At 55.1% G+C, this 23,221-nt stretch overlaps 1 protein-coding gene across 1 annotated transcript in view; it reads left to right on the top strand.

The window, feature by feature from the left end:
* Window positions 1-23,221, top strand: part of NIBAN2 (niban apoptosis regulator 2) — a 63,567-nt gene that overhangs the window by 24,708 nt on the left and 15,638 nt on the right. Inside the window, exons 2-5 of the mRNA XM_030817851.1 lie at window positions 12,432-12,562; window positions 16,879-17,007; window positions 19,021-19,126; window positions 20,323-20,490. Coding sequence (XP_030673711.1) covers window positions 12,432-12,562; window positions 16,879-17,007; window positions 19,021-19,126; window positions 20,323-20,490 — 534 coding nt within the window. The remainder of the gene's footprint in view (window positions 1-12,431; window positions 12,563-16,878; window positions 17,008-19,020; window positions 19,127-20,322; window positions 20,491-23,221) is intronic.

Here is a 23,221-nt window from a genome sequence, read left to right as displayed (position 1 = left end):
CTATGACATTAGACCCATTTTACCGATAAGGAAACTGAGGCCCAGAGAGGCTGTTCTGAGCTCAGGGTTTGCTTCTTGTTTTAAGCATGGCTCCAGAAATACTCATCTCTGTGAGAAACCCACCCTCCTCTCCCAAGGCCAGTGCCATGTTAGGTACCAGGGATACAGAAGTGAACAAGATACCATTCCAACCCGGGAAGCTGCCAGTCGAGCGAGGAATGTCCCAGCAGAGAGTCAGCAAATGGTTCTAGCTCTTCTGTCTTCCAGCACAGTTTGAGCAGTGAACAGAAGCAGGCTTGGGTTCACATCCCAGTTTTGCTCTTACCTGTGTAATATTGGGAAAGTCACTTAACTTCTCAGGAGCCTCAGATGCCTTATCCATAAAATGGGTTTGGCAGTACGTCCCAGTGAGGGTTAAATGAAATAACGTTGACTATAATTTTTAGCATATATGGGATCTGCCTCTGTGCCTGGCACGGAGCTGTTACATGCATTAGCTCATGTTGCAATTATGATTATAATTATACGCAAATGGGGAACTGAAGAACGGTGTGATGGAGGAGAGGTTGGGTGAGCAGGGCCTTGAAAGTCTGGCTAAGATTGTGAACTGTGGAATTGAAGGGAAGGGCGGTCCAGCCAGAGGACACAGCCTGGATGAAGATATGGAGGTAGGAAATGTGTAGTGGAGGCGAGAGATGCCGAGGGTGTGGGGATGGGAAGGAGAGCGGGGCTGAGGTTGCGGATCTTGGGTGTGATTCTGTGTAACATGCTTGTGGGCTTCAGTGTGCCAGGCCTGTGGTGACAGGTGAGTCCACAGTCTCTTGGGGCCATCAGAGCCCAGAGAGATCCTTTACAAAGTGCTTCATGCAACCATCTTCCAGATGTTTCCACGGCCCGTGGAGTCTACGTTCAGCCAGCCTGGGCTCACACCCCAGCTTGGATTTTGGCTCCCTGCTTGACAGCTGGCTGACCTGGGACAAGGCCCTGGACCTTCCAGCCTCTGTCTTGATCGGGGGTGATTCCTATACCACTTCCTGCAGCTGTTGTCCAGGTCTATGTCAAATGGCATGAGGTGTCCCCAGCCAGCGTGACACCCATTAGCTTTGGGTTGGGGGGGCTCCCTAACTGTTCTGTGCCTTTTTGTTCCTGGTGTGGAGACAGAGCCTTCCTCCCTGGGCCATTTTGAGAGTCAAGAATGATCTCACACTGGAAGTCCCTAGCTGAGGGCTGGCTCATGCAGGGTCACACGGCTGTCATTGTCTGGCCTTGGCGTGCTGAGGGATGCTGTCTTTAAGGGAAGAGGTTTTTCCTTGTTGATAACTGGCCTTGGGGCCAGGCACAGTAGCTCACGCCTGTAACCCCAGCACTTTGGGAGGCTGAGGCGGGTGGATCACCTGAGGTCAGGAATTCGAGGCCAGCCTGGCCAACATGGTGAAACCCCATCTTTACTAAAAATACAAAAAATTAGCCAGGTGTGATGGTGGGCGCCTGTAATCCCAGCTACTGGGGAGGCTGAGGCAGGAGAATTGCTTGAACCTGGGAGGCAGAGGTTGCAGTGAGCCGAGATTGTGCCACTGCACTCCAGCCTGGGCAACAGAGCCAGACTCCGTCTCAAAACAAAACAAAACAAAGCAAAACAAAACAAATCTGGCCTCAGGGAAGGGTGACGCAGCCAAGGGCCCCTTCAGGGCACCTAAGGCCAGCAAGGGGGGAGATGTCGGTGACGGCTACCTTCCCAAGGAAGGACAGCACAGTGTACATTTCCTCATCCCCAGGACCCAGCCAAGAGCCTGCTGGGATGTCAGCCTCTGTTTCCATGGTGAGGAATCTCCGGGGTGTGTGGGGGCTTATTGCTCAGTGGCTTGGTGGCTCTCTTTTGGGGGTGGGTCTGGCCTGAGATTGCCACTTCTGGCCTGTTGCTGTAGGCTTCCCTTCCTTTTCCACTGTGTGCCAGGCCCTGCCCCAGGACCGGGGGTGCTGCCTGTGGGAGCCACATGAGGAACAGACCTTTACCCACCAGGAAGCCAGCGGTGGGCTGCGGGAATAGGCGGAGGGCTCTCAACCAGCCTGGGGCTTTCCAGGGGAAAGACTCACGGTGGCGGGCTGAGGAGTGAGCTTGGCGGAAGACTGTATTCTGGACATGGGGAGCAGCCTCTGCAAGACCCCAGATGCCTCGGGCCTGCGGGCATGGTAAGGAGCTCAGCTCCATCCCAGAGGCAGTAGGAGCTGTACCACTGGAAAGTTTCTGAGCCAGGAAGCTTTGGGCAACTCCCCTGTGGCCCCTGTGTGTGGGAAGGATCAGAGGCAGCCAGGATGGAGTAGGCAGGACTTCGGTGGCTGCGGCAGGCACAGGACAGGAGTGGCCTGGCTGGGGGGCAGTGACTAGAGGCACAGGCTGGGTGGCCCCTTGACTGGCCTCTGGGCGCTGGGGAACCTACCTCACCCTGTTGGGCTTGTGCTAGGGGGCAGATCGTGGTGGGGGTGGGAATCCCATAGGCCCTGTTTCTCTCAGGCCCAGAAGGGGGGTCCCAGGGGTCTGCCCTTGTACCCGTTCTTCCAGGGATGGCTCATGGAGGGACCCTGAATCCGTCCCTTGCCTTCTCTGGTATGGTCCCCCTTCTGGACAGGAGTTGATTGGGTGGGGGACACTCAGCTGTTCTCATCTTTGGCCTGCCAGATTCTGGCTGCTGGCTCAGGCTCTTCTCGTGGATGGGCTGCTGGCCCCCCTCCTGCTGCTTGATGGAGCCTGTCATTACCCCTCCCACCCCCTGCTTCCCACCTGATTACAGGTCCTGAGCAGGAGCCGTGTGTCTGCCCTTCCCATGGAGGCCACCCACGGCTGGTGCTGCGTGGAAGCCGGGGTGAGATGGTTTTGCCCAAACGTTGGTTCCCTGTTCTGAGTTCATGTCATTTACAAGCTGTGTGTCCCTGGAGAAGTCGCTTAACCTCTCTGAGCCTCAGTGTTCTCTGGGAAGTGGGGACAGTGCATGAAATAATGAGTGTGCATGTGCAGTGCTGTGCTGGGCACAGAGGTGGTGCTGACAAGTGGCTGCTGCTATTGTGTGTTGATTGTGACAGTAGGTGGGGGGGGCGGGTAGAAAGGTCCTGGGCAAGGCACTGGTCTATGCCTACCCAGCTCTGTTGGACATGCTGTGTGGCCCTAGGAGAGTGTCACCACCTTTCTGGACCCCAAGCTCTCCCTGCTGTCCCAGGCACATGATGGAGATGGTGGTGCTTTGCACAATCTGAGATCTGGGAAAATGGAGTCCCTGCCCCAACTCTGCCTCTGCTGGTCCCTGGGCTCTGGGGTGGGTGGGGTCGGCACCCCCCTCCTTCCCCCACCTCCCCATGCTGGACCTGCTCCCCATACCCTGGGAACCAGGCGGGCAGGTTCTGAGCCCGCCCCACCCTACAGGGTGCTGCTACCTGCCTGGTTTCAGTCGGCAAACCTCTCAGCCCTGAAACCCTGAAACCAGGCCGGGCCTTGTGGGTGAGGTGTGTCCCTGGAGCCCACTGGAGAGACCGGATGAGCCAGGAATGGGTCTGGCACAGCGCCCTCCGCTTGGACCAAACCAGGGCTGGCGCCGGCGTGCAGCCCCCGTGGTGGACGTGAGCTGGATGTGGTCACAGCTGGAGATGACCTTCTTCCTCTTGGGCCCACCATCCGTGTGCAGCAGGGTCTCAGGCTTACGCACCAGGTCGGGACCAGGGTGCAGATCCTACCTCTGCCTCTTCTCAGCAGTGGGATTTGGCAGAGGTACCCAGTTCTCGGTCACCCGGTCTGAAATGTTCTGCCAGTACCAATACCACCTGGCCTGAGGTTGAGTTGAAGAATCGGGGGCGTGGGTCCAAGCAAAATGCTTAGCACAGGTGCGGCACATGGTGGCTTTGGGGAGCGGCATGAGAAGGCAAAGAAGGAACTCCTTAGCTTGGCATTCGAGGCCCTCCGGGATGCACCTTTTTAGGTCCATTTTCTGAGAACCCCTGGACTCCTTCCTCCATTCTCAGCTCAGCAAGCCTCCTCTCCTCTCTGAGCCTCAGTTCCGCTATCTGCACAGTGGGCCCGGTACCCCATCCCCCAGCTCCCCAAGCCTCCAGGCCACCCTGGGGCCTCCCCAGTTCTTGCCCAGCCTCGCTATCTGCACAGGAAGTAGCGTGGCCCTTAACATTGTCAGTTTGGAAAATCAGAGATTAATTAATGTCCTGGCCGCCTTGGCTGCTGTTGGAGCTGGTCCTGGGGTGGGCCAGGCTGCGTGCTCAGCCTCTGTTTCAAGGGCCTCACTGTGGGTTAGAGGAACCTTGACAAGAGGCACTTCTTAGGAGCCCCCATTGGTGATGTGCCCCCTTCTTGCCAGGGTAAAGGGCTTCATGCTCAGTAGCCCGTTTGTCCTCATAACCTAGTCAGGCAGATACTGTTGTGCCATTTTGCAGAGGGGAAAATAAAGGCTCAGAGAGGGGAAGTGCCTTAGCCAAGGCCACACAGCTCATAGGTGGCAGAGCTGGGACTTGAACCCAGAGCCTGTGTGTCCATGTAGAAATGGTGCCTTGTTTGCAGGTGGTGGGGGGTGCCTAGTTCTCCCCCTGGTCGTTTTGTCTGGCCCGAGAGGGTTGTGATCAGCTGCTGGTCAGAGCTGACTCACCAGCAGCTCACAGGAGGTGCTGAGGCCAGCATCCCGGTCAGTTCCTGGGGCCAGGGCAGCACTGATTAGATTGTCGTTGAGATTTTCAGTCAGCTGAGCTGACAGGGACCCACCCTCCCATTTTAAAGGTAGGAAAATTAGGGCCCAGCGAGGATGAAGAAGTAAGGCTCCAGTGTGTCTGATGATTCTCCACCAGCTCCAACCCGACAGGGGCCAGTGGAGCTGGAAACCCTAGACCTCAGTCCCGGCTCTGACACCTGCCAGCTGTGGCCTCGGGAAAGTCACTTTGCCCTCTGAGCCTCAGTTTCCTCATCTGTAAGATGAGGATAGTAAAGCCTTGTGTTGCCTCGTTCTTGGGATTGGGCAAGAACCCAGCAAGAGAGTGGAAAACCAGGGCTTTGAAAGCGGCATTGCGGGTCCTCATGAGGGGTCACTGGGATGAGACGCTTTGCGGGGTGGGGCTCTGTGCAGGCTTTGGTGGGAGACAAGGTCAAAACCCACCTCTTTCCCCTCCAGGCTGTGTGTCTTTGAGTGAGTCAGTGAGTCTCTCTGAGCCTCACTTTTCTTCCTTTCTTTTTTTTGACTGACCCAAATTAGATCTTTATTGTATTTTTCCACATATCTATCATTCCCCAAAGATCAGTCAGCTCGATCCTTACTTTTTCTTACTATGAGATGTCCCTAATACAGTCTTTATATAAATTATCCATTTTAAGTATATAGTGAATTCCAGATGTGATCACAACTGCATTTCTTTCTTTTTTTTTTTTTTCTTTTTTTGAGATGGAGTCTCACTGTGTCTCCCAGTCTAGAGTACAATGGCGCAATCTCAGCTCACTGCAGCCTCCGTCTCCCGGGTTCAAGCAATTATCCTGCCTCAGTCTTCCGAGTAGCTGGGATTACAGGCGCCCGCCACCATGCCTGGCTAATTTTTGTATTTTTAGTAGAGATGGGGTTTCACCATGTTGGCCAGGCTGGTCTCAAACTCCTGACCTCAAGTGATCTGCCTGCCTCGGCCTCCCAAAGTGCTGGGATTACAGGCGTGAGCCACTGTGCCCGGCAGCACAACTGCATTTCTTTCTTTTTTTCTTTCTTTGAGATGGAGTCTCACTCTGTCACCCAGGTTGGAGTACAGTGGCGCGATCTCGGCTCACAGCAACCTCTGCCTCTCAGATTCAAGTGATTCTCCTGCCTCAGCCTCCTGAGTAGCTGGGATTGCAGGCACGCATCACCATGCCCGGCCACACAACTGCGTTTCTAAATAGCCATGTGACACTGACTGAGTGCTTCCTGGGTGGCAGCTGCTGTGTTTAGCCTGAGTCTCACTTTTCTTATCTGTCAGATGGGATACTAATACCTGTTAGGATTAAACAGGCTGTGGAGCATGCAGTAAGTTGTCGGTGGATAGGCACCTATCCCTGGCAAACCCTGGGGATCCAAGGGCAGAGTTAGGAGGACTGGCTTGTGAGGGGGTCTTTCTCAGTCACCCTCAATAGCTCGATAGGGTGCAGCCCGTGGAGACAGGGTTCCAATCATATGGGGAGCAGAGCCCCCCGAGATCCACAGAGCACCCCCTTATTCAACCAACTTGCTGAAAGGCTTGACTCTCAGCTCCACAACAAACCCACAAGTGTGCGTTGTGAGTTTTGCCCTGGACCTGCATTCCCAAAAGTGGCCTCTTCAGAGGTGGATGCAGCCCAGTACCCATAGAGACACCACGTGGAGACAGAGGCCTGGGATGGGAGTGGCTCCCTGAGGTCCCTGGGCACAGACCAGGACTCAACTCCACTCCCAGAATCCACACGCTGCCCTCTTGGGCTAAGAAGGGAACCGGCACCCCTACAGGCAGGTGCCTTTTGTGACAACCTCTGCGAGGGGCCTCGGCAGGTTTTGTGGACTGACAGAGCGGACTTTCCTGAGCCGTTTAATTGTGCTGAGCCTCAGTTCATACAGCTATAAAGTGGGGGTTGTATTTCCCTGTACTCACCTCTGGGCCATTTGAAGAATGGTGTGTGTTGGGGCAAAGAACAGGTGGGCCCTGTGTCCGATGGGCGTGGGCTTACCTCCTGCTGGCAGAAGGCGAAAAGGGGGCAACCAATGGCTCTGGGTGCCAGCAGAGGCTGAGGGTTATGCCAGGGGATCCCAGCCATGGTCAGGCGGGACCCGCCTCCCTATCACACACAGGGCCCTGCTGTCCCCCTTGGCTCCCTGACGTCTGTGATCTTTGTTTGTGGAAGGCCTCCCATTATTATCATTATTATTTTGTGATTCTTGACCCGGTTCTTCAGAAAACAAATCTTTATTGGATTATTTCAAACTATAAAAGTTATACTGCTAAGAAACATTTCAAACAGTCTCTTATGACTGCCGTTCTCAGCTGAGGACTGTGATGATTAACAGTGATGTTTATGGAGGCCTGGAGCTGAGCACCTGAAACGCTATCAGGTCCTGCAGAGCTCAGAGCTCGGGAGTGGCTTCGGAGAGGCCCATTTACAAATGAAGAATGTGAGGCTCTGAGAGCCAGGCGCTTGTAGGGCTGGCATATGGCAGGGCGGGGACTCTGGTCCTGACTTCAAGCTCCTCACCAGGAGTCCGGGCACCTGGGGCCGCAGGGCAGGCTCTGTGAGTCCTGCCCCACTCCATCCCCTGCCTTCTCACTCAGCAGCACCTGGGGCTGAGTCAGTGCAGGGAGGCAGAATGGATGAGATAATGTGGAAAGTGACGAAGCTGGCACACACCTTCAGACCGCCCCACCCCAGCCTCTCTGTAGCTACAGAAGCGAGTGATCGCTACCAGCAGCTGGAGCCTCCCAGTTCCTGGGCCCAGGACCTGCGGGCCAGCCCTGCTTCTGTAGATGGGGGCACAGCCTGTTTCCTCTCTGCCCTCTAAGGGGAGGTAGGGGGCCTGTGGGGCCCTGTAGACAATGGCCAGAGCCAGGACGAGGAGGGTGGCATGCAGCCGGCTATGGCTCGAACCTGATTGCCTCTGTCTGGCTGTGTGACCTCAGCTGAGCTGCTCACCCTCTCTGGCTCACATTCCTCTAACAGGGTGGTAAGCCTGAGTGTTGGAGGCCCTGTCCAACATCTGTCCCAAATCCGTGGCGTGTGGTGTCTCCAGAGGCTGTGGGAGGAAATGGAAAGAGCTGCTGTGGGCAAGTATGGAGGAAAGAGGGGTGCCCGGGCTCAGGACCCCCACAGACACCCAGGCCGGGACGCTGTGTGGGAATTTGAATTGTAAAATCCTGAAGCCACAATGCCAGGGGGAGAGCCACTGCAGGGAGCAAGAAGGAAAAGTGGGGTACTGGGTGGGGCCTGCCTGGACTGCAGCCCCAGAGCTCAGCAGGTAAGGTGGTGGCCAGGCTGGGTCCTCTGGTTGAGCCCCCACCAGGGCTGCAGTGCCCGCCTGGGTCCTCTTTCAGCAGGGTCCAGCCAGGAAGGCCCCTGCAAGCCCTTTGTCCAGGCTGGCCCCCTCCGAGTGCTGCTGGCCTTTTGGGTCCCTCTGGCTTCCACACCTGGGGCCCCCAGCACTCGAGTCCTCATCTTCTGTGTCTCTGGGTTACTTCCTCTGTACAAAGCACGTGGCGGTTCCTTCCATGCTGGCTGAGGACATCTCTCAAGAATGTGCTCAGGGCTGCCCCTGCCAAGAAGCCATCCGTGGCCCTGTTTCCCATGGTCCTCCCTTTCTAGCTCTCCCTTGGTCGCCACCTTTCTTCTGAGTGGGGCTGGCTTCCCGGTGCTGCCTGGGCGCCGTCCTTAAGGTCCTTAACCCCTTGCTAATGCCGTCCCCCTACCTGCAGCATGGTGCTCCCTCAGAATCCCCCCGATGCCTGCCCCACGGCCTTCCCTTGTTTGGACTTAGTAACTATTTGGCTGCTGGACCAACCCCCCACTCTTCCTCCCCTTGCCGACATCTGCTTGTGCCAGGCCTGGTGTCCAGGATCCAGTGGTGAGCAAAAGGAGACCAGAACCCCCCCCCCCGCCCCGCCCCCAGCAGAGTTCCCGGCCTTTAGCCTTGACCTTCAGCCTTGACCTTCAGCTCCTGCCCTGACAGGCAGTGGGTCCCCACGCTCCCATGTCTCCTGTCCTCAGAGCTTCCTGCAGCTTCCTCTCCTGTCCACAGCCCTGGCCCAACTTGGGCCTCAACTGTCCCTCGGTGGGACATGCCTGGGCCTTCTCCTGGCTCAGTCTTGCCCTCTTGTGTCCTCCCCAGCCCAGCCCAGGGGCCTTTCTGAACCCAGCTCCTCCCTGCCTGGACTCCATATCTGGACTGTGCTGTCCGGGCAGCTGAGCATGGGATGCGGTCAGGCAGACCTGTGTTTGAGTCCTCACAGCAATGGCAGCTCCCTCCGGGGCCTGGCTCCCTGAGGGCCAGGGTGGCAGACTCCAGCCCTTTGGGATCTGTCTGAGGGCTGGGTGCACCGGGGCTGGCTGGGGGCCCTGGAGCCATGGCCAAAGGACCCCTGAGACCTGCGGGCCCAAGCCTGCCCATCCTGCCGGCCACGTTGATAGAATGCCTGGGGGGTGCGTGGCTTAACACCTCATTCCTGAAATAGGAAAACCACAGCACTTGCTCCCTGGGGTTCTCATGGAGATTCTCTGGGTTCACATACATAAAACCTGCCGTAGCACGGGTTTAATGCTCCGCGAGTGGTGGCTATGATGATGACAACCGTGGTACCGATGTTATTGTCAGCTTCCATCCTCTTTTCTCTATTAGCCCCAATGTATGACTCTCTTCCACTTGCCCCCTCTCTGCCTCATCATTTTTCAAAACAATTCCCATGGTCTCAGAGAGAGTTCTGGTTGTTTATGGTTTTTAAAAAATAGGCATTCAAAGCAAATTCCTCATTTGTTCTCCCCTTCCTCCCCTCAAACTGGAATCTGGACAGACATGACCTCATTTCAGGAAAGGGGAGCACAGGGAGGGACAGGGTCTGTGGAGAGGGTTTGGGGGGCATCCCCCCACCCCCATCACCGAGGCAGGGCCCAGGGTGTGGGCAGACACCCAGGAAGGTCATGTGCCTGGGACCCTGGTTATGAGCTGTGAGGCATGGCGTGTGGCATGCCCTCTCAGCCCTCCTCCCAGGCCGCCACCTCCTGTTGGGGGCCCAGGACTGCATCCCAGCTCTACCACCCACTGGCTGTGTGACCTTATGCCAGTGACTTAACCTCCCTGGGCCTCAGTTACCTCCTCTGTAAAGTGGGGATAACAGAGGCTCTCCCTCACAGAACTATAGAGAGGATGGAATGAAATGTCATCCTAGCCAGGTGCCCTCAGTACCTGGAGACTGGCCACGGGAGGGGCGGGGTCCTGCCGGCTCCTTTTTTGAGAAAGGACCAGGTCTTTGAAACCTGGAATCCAAGACTGTCAGAGGTGGCAGGGCCTGTCCGTCATCGAATGCAGCTTCTCAGTGCATGGGGGGAAACCGAGGCCCAGAGAGGGGAGCCGCACAGCGGGCCAGCACAAATCCCGGTCGGGACACGAGCTGCAGCTTCTTAGCACCAGGAAGCCTCTCCCCTCATGGTTCTGAGACCCTCTCTGGGCCTCCTCCTTCATCTGAACATGGGGGTGCCCAGGAGCACACTTGCTGAGCCTGATGTGGCCTGGGCCTGCCCTCAAGTCCATAGCACTCACCTCTATTCAGAAACCATGCAGAAGACAGGAGCAAATGGCCAGTGAAAGCAGAAAGGTTGTTCACTTGGTAGAGGCATTAATTTTAGAGTGTTTATTTTTTATTATGAAAGGAATCATGATTGTAAAATAATTTGAATGCTATAAAAGGAAATAAACAGAAAATGAAGTTCACTCTGCACTCCCCACTCCCGCACCAGAGGTCCTGCCTTCCCCGCCTGGCATGCTGCCTTCCAGACCTCCTCCACGCACCCAAGCCCAAGTAATCTATATGCACAAATAGGAGGAGTTTTGGTTTTGTTATGTGTGTGTTGAGACAGGGTCTTGCTCTGTCGCCCAGGCTGGAGTGCCGTGGCACGATCATAGCTCGCTGCAGCCTCGACCTCCCTGGGCTTAAGTGACCCTCCCATCTCAACTTCCTGAATAGCTGGGACTACAGGCACATGCCACCACACCTGGCTAATTTTGTTTTGTTTTGTTTTTTGAGACGGAGTCTCGCTCTGTCGCCCAGGCTAGAGTGCAGTGGCACGATCTCGGCTCACTGCAGGCTCCGCCTCCCGGGTTCATGCCATTCTCCTGCCTCAGCCTCCCGAGTAGCTGGGACTACAGGGCCCGCCACCACGCCTGGCTAATTTTTTCTATTTTTTATTAGAGACGGGGTTTCACCGTGTTAGCCAGAATGGTCTTGATCTCCTGAACACGTGATCCGCCCACCTCGGCCTCCCACAGTGCTGGGATTACAGGCGTGAGCCACTGTGCCCGGCCTTTTTTTTTTTTTTTTATTTAAGATAGAGTCTTGCTTTGCCACCCAGGATGGGGTGCAGTGGTACGATCTTGGTTCACTGCAACATCTGCCTCCTGGGTTCAAGTGATTCTCCTGCCTCAGCCTCCTGAGTAGCTGGGATTACAGACGCCCCCCACCATGCCTGGCTAATTTTTCTATTTTTAGTAGAGACGGGGTTTCACCATGTTGGCCAGGCTGGTCTTGAACTCCTGACCTCAGGTGATCTGTCTACCTTGTGCTCCCAAAGTGCTGTGAACCACCGTGCCTGGCCAAACTTTTGTATTTTTTGTAGAGATGAGGTCTTGCTGTGTTGTCAGGCTGATCTCAAACTCCTGGGCTCAAGCGATTCACCTGCCTTAGTCTCCCAACGTGCTGGGATTATAGGTGTGAGCCACTGCACCTGGCCAGAAAGCGGTTTTTTTTTTTTTTTTTTTTTAATGAGATGATAGTCAACAGATGACTCTGTCACTTGCTTTCTTTCCCTAATGGAGCATGAGCCCTTTCCTTTTATTGGCACCTATCCGGATAGGTCCCTCCATCTTTTTTTTTTCTTTAAGGAGTCTCGCTCTGTCACCCAGGCTGGAGTGCAGTGGTGCAATCTCGACTCACTGAAACCTCTGCCTTCCACCAAACTTCCAGGTTCAAGTGATTCTCCTGCTTCAGCCTCCTGAGTAGCTGGGCTTACAGGCGCCTGCCACCATGCCCGGCTGATTTTTGTATTTTTAGTAGAGACAGGGTTTCGCCATGTTGGCCAGGCTGGTCTTGAACTCCTGACCTCAGGTGATCCACCCGCCTTGGCCTTGAAAAGTTCTGGGAGCCACCATGCCCGGTCCCCCTCCATCTTTTTACTTTTTACTGTCCTGGGTGAACCGACGTATACCGATCATTGCTAGAGATCACATTCAGCTGCTCCCCGTTATGGCCTCTGCACATTCGCCTTTGTGTCCTCCTGCGAATCGTTCTATGGGGGCAGATTCCTAGAGGTGGGAGCATCCAAGGACAGGACACCCACCCTCCGAAGTGGCTGTCCCCATTCCCGGCACCCCCAGCTCTGAGTGACATGGCCTGTTTTTGGACGTCCCCACCAGTGTGACTAGAGGAAATGGAGTCTTGGTTCTGTTTCCATTTGTTTGATTCTCTGTCTATGGCCATTGCCTGCTTTCCCATCTGGAGGTTCACCCTTTCCAAGGCAGTTGGTTTTCACAGGAAATGTGGGGCTCTGGCCAGAAATGCAGCGCAGATGAGCGCGAGGAGCCTGTGCAAACAATTCCACATGCAGGAATTTGGGGCTTTGCAGCCACTCCCGCCTAGGGGAAGGATCGCGATGTATCAGCATCCCTGAGGACCTCAAGCTCCTGCTTGTCCTTCTCTTCCAGAAAAAACCGGGAAGATCCTGACGGAGTTCCTCCAGTTCTACGAAGACCAGTATGGCGTGGCTCTCTTCAACAGCATGCGCCATGAGATTGAGGGCACGGGGCTGCCGCAGGCCCAGCTGCTGTGGCGCAAGGTGAGAGGTGCCTGGAGGGCTCGGGTATGTTCTGCTACTTTTCGCCATATGTGGCCTCCGGGGAGTGACTTTACTTTTCTGGGCCTCAGTTTCTCATTGTTACTGTGATGGCCTCTAAGGGTCTCCCTAGCTTTTTTAAAAATTATTTTTTCTTTTTTGAGACAGTCTCAGTCTGTCACTCAGGCTGGAGTGCAGTGGCGCAATCTCAGCTCACTGCAACCTCCACCTCCCAGGTTCAAGGCACTCTCCTGACTCAGCCTCCCGAGTAGCTGGGACCACAGGCATGCACCACCACGCCCAGCTAAGTTTTTATATTTTTAGTAGAGACGGGGTTTCGCCATGTTGGCCAGGCTGGTCTCAAACTCCTGACCTCAAGCCACGTGACTGCCTCAGCCTCCCAAAATGCTGGGATTACAGGCAGGTGTGAGCCACCATGTGTGGCTTATTAATTTTTTTTTTTTTGAGACTGGGTCTTGCTGTTGCCCAGGCTGGAGTGCAGTGGCGCAATCATGCCTCGCTGCAGCCTCAACCTTCCTGGCTCAAGTGATCCTTCCACCTTAGTCTCCCCAGTTGCTGGGACTACAGGTGCACACCATCACTCTAGGCTAATTTTTGCATTTTTTGTAGAGATGGGGTTTTGCTGTGTTGCCCAGGCTGGTCTCAAACTGCTGGGCTCAAGTGATCCTCCAGCCTCAGTTCTCCAAAAGTGCTGGGATTACAGGTGTGAGCCACCATGCCTAGCCTCCTTCCCACTTCTGAATAGGTGGGTAACCCAGGTCGTGTTGTTGAGACCCCTTCAGTGACCATGGATGACTTCTCCCAGCTCACCTCCTCCACCGTCAGAGCTGGGGCTCTAGAGTCTTGATAATCTCCAATTCAAGGCAAGCTCCTCCAGTAAGAGCCTCAGTTTACTCATCTGTCAAATGGGATGAGAACACCTCCTTCACAGGGTGGTTGTGCCTGAAGCAGGGAAGGCGCTGTCACTGGCTTCATCATGATCTGCTATGATATAAATAGTAGGATGCTGTTTGCTAAGGAAATATTTGTTGAATGAGGGATTAGAAGCTGCCTGGCTCTACCCTGAGGGTCAATATGGGCCAGAGGGGGCTGGCAAAGCCTTCTGGGAAGAGGAACCTGTGATTGACTCGGACACGGGGCCGGGGGCGGGACTCGAGATCCTCCCACCTTGGCCTCCCAAAGTGCTGGGATTACAGGCCTCAGCTGCCACACCTGGCCAAGGCTGAGCCTTTAAGTGGCTCATTCAGGATGGCAGAGGCCGGGCCAGCCCAGGGCCCTTTCTGCCGTGACTGCAACCTGGCCGGTGGAGGGAGGTCAGAACTGTGTGTTGGAGCTGCTCAGAGCATCACCTTTGCTTTTGGACCCAGAAAAGGTTGCCTCTTCCCCCGTGTCATGGTAACCTCTTGACCCTGTGGCAGCAGAGCGGCAGAGGGGCCCTGGCTGTGGCCTGGCCTGGGTGTCTGGCAGGTGCGTATCTGTGTGGTAGGAAAGGAAAGAAAAGGAGGCCTTGGATGCAGCCCAGGTGAGCGGGGCCAGAATGGCTCCCCTGTCTGGAAAGAAATGTCATGGGCAGCCCAAGTCCCTATAATCCAAGACAAGTGGGCACTGGCTGAGGGCGTGAAGCATTTCCTCTGCGTGAGGCCTCATTTAAGTCTGGGGAGGCAGGAGTGCATGTTTATTGTAGAAAAATAGCAACATGTAAGCAAGGAGAGTGAAATGAGATCACTCACCCACAATCCCTGAAAAGCAGTATTTTTGGTCTCATTTTGCCACTCAGGAAACCGATCGTCACAATGCAAAGTTACGATGACATCATAATACTAGAAATAATACTAATCAGTGGTGATCAAAACAACAGTGGTTTTTATTAGAAACAATAATAGAATACAAATAAAAATAGTGATAATAATGATAACATCATAAGACAACAGAAATAATAAAACAGCAGTTGTTTTTTTGTTTGTTTTTTGCTTTTTTGAGATGGAGTCTCACTCTGTTGCCCAGGCTGGAGTGCAGTGGCACAGTCTCGGCTCACTGCAACCTCCACCTCCCGGGTTCAAGCGATTCTCATACCTCAGCTTCCCCACTAGCTGGGATCACAGGCGTCCACCACCACACCCGGCTAATTTTTTATATTTTTATTAGAGACAGGGTTTCACCATGTTGGCCAGGCTGGTCTCGAACTCCTGACCTTAGGTGATCCACCTGCCTTGGCCTCCCAAAGTGCTGGGATTACAGGTGTGAGCCACATCGCCCGGCTAAAACAGCAGTTATCTTGTGCCCGTACTGTTTGCTCAGCCCCATGGCCCCACTCTGAGGGAGGGGCTATGATGATGCCTGCATCACAGATGTAGACATTGAGGCTCAGAGATGTGGAGCTACTTGTCCAGGATCTGGCGGTGGGTGGTGCCAACACAGGAGTCCCAGTTGTCTGACCTTGGGGCCTGTGCTCTCTCTGACTGAGGCATTGGAGAGCTTTGCAGAGTCTAAAATATTTTGCCTGGGCTGTCGAGTTCTGTTTCATTTCCTGCAGGCCTTCCAATTGAACACGACTCTGCCATTTGAAAGTCTTAAAAATAAAACCCAAACCCACAGCCAGCCACCCACTGCCAGCTCCCCAGGGTCTGGGGGCGGACTGGGTGGTGGGGGTTGTTGAGCCTGCCTGGGCCACAAGCCTGCTTCTGCACAGCCTCCTGCTGGGACTGGCCCTGTCCCGGAGTGCCGGTCCCTGTGTCCCGGGGCTCCTGCCCTAAGCAGGGATGAAGACAAAAACCAGAGGCCTGTTGCTAGGGAGTTATGAGAGCTCTGTCTGCTCTTTCTAGAAAAGACAGGGATTTGAGCTGGGTGTGGGCAGTTTATATATAGACGGCTGAGGGCAGCTCTGGCTTGGGCAAAGCCCACTGTGTGTGGGGGTGGTAGGGGAACCATTTTCTTTTCCTGTAAATATTTTTATCCCCGGTAGGAAGAAGCCTGCAGGTCCTATTGTGTGAGCACAATGGGCTCTCCTTCTCCAGGAGTGTTTTGTGTTTCCCCTTGAAGAGCAGCAGGGAGGGAGCTGGGGAGAGGGGGACATGGTGAAGGGGGCGGAGGGTCAAGAGGAGATGGGACTGCAGGGATGGGCCAGGGCAGAGCCAGGAAGCCAGGAAGGTGCAGGCATGATGGCAATCACCCTTTCCCCATGACTGCCTCTGAGAAATGTTTCTTTTTGCAAAACGCACCTTATTTATTGTAGAACAAATAGAATTTGCAGAAGAACACCGTACTCCCCTGGGTTCCCTCCCATCCAAGACGAAGCCTCTTCCATTGTGGTCTATCTCCTTCCAGAAGCTTCCTGGTGCTTGTCTGCTCAGGACGCCTCGCACCTGGCCATAGCTTCCGCTTGGGCCCCCAACCCTGGTTTAAAGATCTCCCTTCTCCTTCCCCATCCCCAGATAAGTCAGTCCCTGAGGATTGGAGGCTGTCACAGACGCTGAGTCCTACCAGTAGTAGTCATGGCGGTCCTGTGTATTATGCACCTGCCTGTCAGGTGCCAACTCTTACTGTTCCCATTTTACAGATGAGGAAACTGCTGCTCAAAGTGACTAGACACACTGTGAGTCGGCAGAGCTAGGGCTTTGTAGGAAGGTCCGGGTGTTTCTGCAGCCCACGTAGATCACCAGCCTGCCAGGACACGGGTCAGACATCAAACACCCCCAGACAGAGGCCCCCTCCATTCCCCCCCCATTTTTAGGGATGCGTCTCATCAGCCTTCAGAGCTGACAGGCTCTCTGGAGCCACCTTGTTCAAGTTGTCATTGCCCTGAGGGAAAACAGAAGCCTAGAGCTGGGGAGAGACTTGCCCAGGCACTGGGGCCCTCGCAGTCCTGGCCCCTGGGTGTGCCCCCTGTGCCTGGAGCGACCTTGGGGCACCAGTGCTATAGCTGTAGGTGGGTGGGGAGTAACCATCTCCCCAGACCCTTCCAAGGTAGCTGTGACTGCCCAAGGCTGGGATGGAGAGGGAGAGCCTGACTGTGGCCAGACCCTGCATCAGTGCCTGTCCTGAGTTCCAGTCCTGACAGCACCACCCTGCCTGGACCCTGGGTTGATTCCCTCCACGGCTCCGAGTCTCACTCCTCATCTGCAGAATGGATGAGATGCAGCCTGGCCTCAGGGGCCTTGGGAGGACTTGGGGAGATCCAAAGTGGAGGACATGCTAGGCAGGGGGTGCGCACACAGGCTCTGCTGGCTGGGCCATCAGCTTCATGGGGAGCACCCCCCACCCAGACCTAGGCCTCACTCCCCGCCCCCTCCTGCCCACAGGTGCCACTGGATGAGCGCGTCATCTTCTCGGGGAACCTCTTCCAGTACCAGGAGGACAGCAAGAAGTGGAGGAACCGCTTCAGCCTCGTGCCCCACAACTACGGGCTGGTGCTCTACGACAACAAAGTGGTGAGGCCTGGCCCCGGGCGCCACACTGAGCCTCCCTGCTTCCTCCATGTGTGCCCCCTCGCCCCACTCGGAAACTTAGGCCCCAGATGCCACCGTCACAGCCTGCACGCAGTCACCAGGGCCAGAGCACAACCTCAGCCCCCTCCCCTCCCCCAAACTGGGCTGCCCTGGGTGCCCTGTCTGCACAGCAGCTCATTCTTCATCTCTGGGGAATATCGCTGACTCCTTCTGTCCCTTATAACCAACTGTCACTTACTCCTCCCCATCCCTCCTGATCTCTCTTCAGTCCCTCCAGCTGGCTCCAGGGCGTTCCTCCTGCCACCTCCTTGTCACTGGGCTTCCTGCCTGTCCTCCAAACCCTCCCATCCTTGACAGCCACAGTGAGCTGTTGGAGGCACAATCTGGCCATTCCTTGCCGTGGCTTGGCCCTGCCCTGAGGGTGGGTAGGTGTCCGAGAAGGACATCCTGTGGGAGCATTGTGCCTTATCTTTTCCCGGAGCCCTCGGGGAAGCCCCACCTGGTTGAGCCACAGACCTGATTTCTTCAATTGCTCATTTCTCCAGAGCAGCCAGAAGGACAGGCCTGGGCCCTGTATTTCAGGGAAGATCAATGTTAGAGCAACATAAAGTCAAGAACAACCTCGTGCTACAGAGTAGTGGTTCTCAACTGGTATCACCTGAAGGGCTTGCTGAAAGATACGTTGCTGGGCTTTCCCCCAGAGTTTGATTCAGGTTGGGAGCCAAGATTTGCGTTTTTTTTTTTTTTTTTTTGAGATGAAGTCTAGCTCTGTCGCCAGGCTGGAGTGCAGTGGCGCCATCTCGACTCACTGCAACCTCCACCTCCCTGGTTCAAGTGATTCTCCTGCCTCAGCCTCCCGAGTAGCTGGGACTACAGGCGTGCGCCACCATGCCCAGCTAATTTCTGTGTTTTTAGTAGAGACTGGTTTTCACTATTTGGCCCAGATGGTCTTGATCTCCTGACCTCATGATCTGCCCACCTCGGCCTCCCAAAGTGCTGAGATTACAGGCGTGAGCCACCGCACCTGGCCTGTAAAGATTTGCATTTCTAATAAGTTCTAGGGTGGTGTTGAAGATTAGAGACCACGTTTTGCAAATCAGTGCCCTACAGGGTCTGAGCTACTTTCAGGAACTGTTGTATAGTGACACCTAGTGGCAGGGAGTAGCATGGTAGCCCTGCTGTATGAGCTATTCCGTCAGAACTGCTTTGCCCCCTGCTACTGGTGGAAGTTTCTAGACCTAATTCTCCTCCAGAGGTTGCTTGTGTGATGCTCAGAACCTAGGAAATTGGTGGGGGCAGTTCAGGGTAATGGTCAAATACCCCAGGCTCTGGAGATAGATAGCCCTGGTTCATGTCCTACATCTGCTACTTCCCAACTGTGTGAAGTTGTGGGTGATCCACCTTTTGGATTGGGAAAATTTTGTGAAATTAAGCATGCAATGCCCTTAGCACAGGGCCTGATATGTAAGAAACGCTTAACTAGTGGAGCTGCTGGGAACAGAGGCAATAGCAGCAGTAGCAACAGTAAGAACAACAACCTCGGCCAAGTTCGCTGAGTCCTTGTGGTGTGCCAGGCACTGCAGATTATCTCACTCAATCCTCACATGGCTCTGTGAGGCAGGAATGGTTATTACCCTGGTTTTGTTTTTATTTTAAAATGTTTTCCCCATCCTGAATATTCTTGATTCCCTGGTTTTATAGATGAAGAAGCTGAAGTTTAGGCATTTAAGAAATTTTATCCTCAGCATCACACAGACACTACCCGGTGAAGCCAGGAATTGAGCCCAGAGCTGGGGTCTAGGTTGCTGTGGATGCCACACTGCCCCAATCACCACGATAGTGACATTCTCCCCTCTGTTCCTCTCTTGCCTCCTCTTCTTCCTTCCCCTTCTCCTCCCCACTTTGGGCCACACTGAGTAGGGCCTTGAAGCCTGGTGGGATTTGGGCTTGGCTGCACCCTTAACCCTCAGGGACCCTCTCTCTTGCCTCCCTCAGGCCTATGAGCGGCAGGTCCCACCACGAGCCGTCATCAACAGTGCAGGCTACAAAATCCTCACGTCCGTGGACCAATACCTGGAGCTCATTGGCAACTCCTTACCAGGTAAAGGAGCACCCATCCCAGGCCACGATGCCCTGCACAGGCCTCTGGAACTGGCCAGGGGAGGGGTGGCCCTGAGCCCATTGCTTTCAGCTCCACTTTTGCGGAGAGACCAACTAGGCTTAGAGCTGTGGATGGGGACCTTGCTGTTTGCCTTTCCCATCTCCCTAAGTCCTTGAGAGCCTCCTGGAAGATGTTCAGTGACCTTCACTCATAAACCTGTGGGTCAGCACTGTGTTCGTCAGGAGTTAACTCTTCTTGGCATTCTGCTTTTGCTTCACCTTGGCTGAAATTCCCTAGAAGCCTTACAGAACAACACTGGCCTCTCTGATGATCCCTGGGAACTAGAGGGCGGGGGACATGCCTGCCTGGGGGGCAGGTCGTGCCCTAGGGACTTGAGAGTAGAGTCATGCCTCCATTCTGTGGTGATGGAGGGCCTGGGCATTCCTGGATTCCAGCGTGACTCTGTCTTTGTTTCACAGTGGACTCTGTCTTTGTTTCACAGTGTCTGCTCCGGCGAGTCACTCCCCCCTCTGAATCTCAGCCTCTTCAGTGTCTACAAAGCACAGGCACTAAGAGGATTGCCCTCAGGGTGTTGTGTGGACCCTGGAGGGATACAGGCCAACCCAGAGCCAGGGCAGAAAGAAGAATTGTTATTGTCATATCATTAACAGCAGTGGCAGGGTCGCAGCCCAGGACCAGTTATCTCACTGGATCTTACATATCCTTGAGAATGAAATCGAAGGAGGGAAAAATTCCTTTTGCTGTATTTTGTTCCTCCCCACATGCCTCCCTCCCCATGTGGACACTTAAGCCACACTTTGGCCTCCACAGCCGAAATTTGAAGGGAAACCCAAGAAGATAGTGCTTGACCCTTGAACCTGGGGGCTCTGACCTTGTGTTGTTTGTGCTTTACACAGAGTTTAAAACCTAACCCAAGAGTGGGGTGGATGTGACTTATTACCCACTGTAAGAAATGGGTCTACACAGATGCTGGACTCAGGTTTTGGGCTGAGGAGGACACAGCCAGAAAGAAGGCTGCTCCCGCCCCCCCTGGCTCGCTGGTCACCCTGGGACAGGCTGGCCTTCTCTGGGCCTGAGCCTGACCTCAGAGCTGATGCCAAGGGATCAGTTCTCTGCCATCCTCTGGTGGAGGGCAACCACAGAGGGCAGCTGCTCAAAAGGAACTGTCTCCACAGGGACCACGGCAAAGTCGGGCAGTGCCCCCATCCTCAAGTGCCCCACACAGTTCCCACTCATCCTCTGGCATCCTTATGCACGTCACTACTACTTCTGCATGATGACGGAAGCCGAGCAGGACAAGTGGCAGGCTGTGCTGCAGGACTGCATCCGGCACTGCAACAATGGTGAGTGGCCTGTGGGTGCAGGGGCGGTGGGAGAGAGGGGCAGGACCTGGGTTATTGCTGAATGGTGACACCTAGTGGCTGAGTATGGTGTGGCAACCCTGCTCTACAGGCTGTTCTAATTTCCCTTCTGGGGTTATAAGAAACCATGTAATACCACCCTTAGTCTTCTTCCTTGATGAAAACAGTTTTGTGCTGCTCAGGAAAGAAGTAGGAAGTTATTCACAGAGGGGTGTGGTTGTTGAGCCCTTGGACCCTGAGTCACAAAGTCACAATCCTGATTCTGCCATTTATTATATCTTTTTTTTTTTTTTTTTTTTTTTTTTTTTTTTTTTTTTTTTTTTTTTTTTTTTTTTTTTTTTTTAAACCACCAACCTGCAGGGTGATTTGGAAACTTCACTGCCTCCCTCAGGGCCTCATTGCTCTCATCTGTAAACTTATGGGGTGACTCTTCCAGCTCAGTCATTTATTCAACAAACATTTTTAGTGTCTACTCTGATTTTAGTGTCTACTCAGATTTAGGCACTGGGGGTGCAACAAGGGAGCAAGAAACATTCCCTGCCCTCCTACAATTGGCAGTCTGGTAGGGGAGACAGATGATGGACAGAAGAGGATGCCGGGATAATGGCTTACAGCTGTGCTGGGTGCTGGGTGGAGCCATCCCGGGAGCCGTGAGGGTGTGTGTGTGTTGGGGGAGCGGTTGATCAGGGCAGGCTCCTTTGAGGAGGTTATGGTTCAGCTTCAGCAGAGACCTGAAGGAGAAGTCCCAGACCTGAAGGAGGAGATGCCAGCAGTCCCAGGGCCCCTCACATCCTGCATAGAGGAGAGGGGAGGAGTGTTCCAGGCAGAGGTAGGCAGTCAGCATGAAGGGAGACCCACAGGTGGTAGGGGTAGGCCCGGAGGAGGAACTGCACGAGGCCCTGAAGCAGGGAGGGGGTGACCTGAAAGGGGCTGGAGGGAGGCCTCTGGATCAGGTCTGGAAGAGCCTTGAAGGCCTCTAAGGAATTTGAACAGAAAGGCTGAGGATGGTCTTCCAAGGTGAGGGTGGGTCCCTGGGGGTCTTTCTGCCCCTGAGGAAGGAACAACCCAGTCTTGGACACTGAACTGCTTCCAGGTGATCTGGCCTGAGGGAAGCTCCTGCCCCCACCCCACCCTTGGGCGCAGTGCCACATGGTGCAGAGGTGGAAGGTTGCAGGGGACGGAGTGGGCCACCAGTGGCCTCTGGGCTGCTGCTGCGGGACTCAGCTCACCCCCACCCCTCCTGCTCGCCTCTCCAGAGCCACCTCTGCCCTGTCTGGAATCTGCCAAGCAGGAGGAACCAGGTCTTCTGTCAGGCCAGCCCCTGCCACCTGGGCCCAGCTGCCCACAAAGGGCCTCCTGTTCCCAGGTCTCGGGGACTGTGGGCTGGGACTGGGTGGAGGCACTCAAGGCTCTGGCTGCCTGGCCCAGGGCCCTCCCGCCTCCCCAGCCCCTGGCCTGGTGCCATCTCTCCAGGTTTCCAAGGCTAACGGCTGACCTGGCCTGGCAGGGTAGGTGACCTGCGCCAGATAGGGAAGGGATGGGCACAGAACAAGGTAGGGAAGGGCCACCGCAGTCCCCCATGTGTGCAGTGGAGATGATGATAAACTTGAGCTCGAGAGATGATTGGGAAGAGCTGGTCTGGGTGGGGCACTTGGCCGTGAGCCTGGCACGCACAGTGAGCACTCAGCGGGGAGGCCATGGGGGAGTTCTTGGTTCTAGGGTGCAGTAGACCAGAGGGAGGCCCAGGAGAGCTGCTGGGCCAGGGAATGAAGGGGTGTCCCATGCCAGGAAGGTGTCCTGCCAGGTGGCCCCTTCTTCCCAGGGCGGGAGCTGGTGAGGCTGGTTTCAGGTCTTCCTTCCACCCCACGGACTGTGAGAAAGTTCTCTGCTTCCTCCGTCTTGGAGGCTGGGCTTGGAATTTGTGGAGCCTGGAATTGCTCACTCCGGGGGCTGCCAGGAAGTAGGGGGTGGGGGGAAGGAGGCCAAGCTGGGCGGACACCAGCGGTCCCAGGGACCCCTTCACATCCTGCATTCCTGGAGCAGCTGGGGGTGGCAGGAGGCAGCTGGGGCACTGGCTGTGCCGGGTCCTCAGTGTTGGCCTGGGGTGCAGAGGTCAAGGCTTCTTCCTGTCTGACCGTGGTCCCCCTCTGTCTGCTGTCTGGGAGTGAGGAATGCAGTTTCCTTTCTTGGAAGGTCTCCAGGTCTGGCTAGAGTCAGCTGGTCCTGAGTTCAAGCCCCGCTCTGCCGTCCACTAGCTGAGTAGCCTGGAGCAGTAACTGCCTCTCTGAGCCTCAGTTCTTTCCCTGGGAAAAGTAGGGCACAGTGAGCTGAGGATTCAACGAGCTGATGTGTGTGCAGCCTCAGCCAGGGCTGGGGCCTCAGTTTCCCAAGACTGCCATAACGAATACCACAGACCGGGCGGCTACACAGCAGAAATCTGTTCTCTCCCAGCTGGAGGTCTGAGTCGAGGTCAAGGTGTCAGCAGGGGTGGTTTCTCCGAGACCTCTCTCCTTGGCTGGTGGCCGGCTGCCTTCTCCCTGGGTCCTCACAGGGTCATGCCTCTGTGTGCCTGTGTTTTCTCTTCTTTCAAGAAGAAACGTACTTTTCTTTTTTTCTTTTTCTTTTTTCTTCTTTTTTGAGACAGAGTCTTGTTCTGTTGCCCAGGCTGGAGTGCAGTGGTGCAGTCTCGGCTCACTGCAACCTCCACCTCCCA

The sequence above is a fragment of the Nomascus leucogenys genome, chromosome 8 (assembly GCF_006542625.1).
Source record: "Nomascus leucogenys isolate Asia chromosome 8, Asia_NLE_v1, whole genome shotgun sequence".
NCBI classification, from domain to species: Eukaryota; Metazoa; Chordata; class Mammalia; order Primates; family Hylobatidae; genus Nomascus; species Nomascus leucogenys.
The sequence above is the reverse complement of the archived record's forward strand: the minus strand, read 5'-3'. Positions and strand labels throughout refer to the sequence as shown.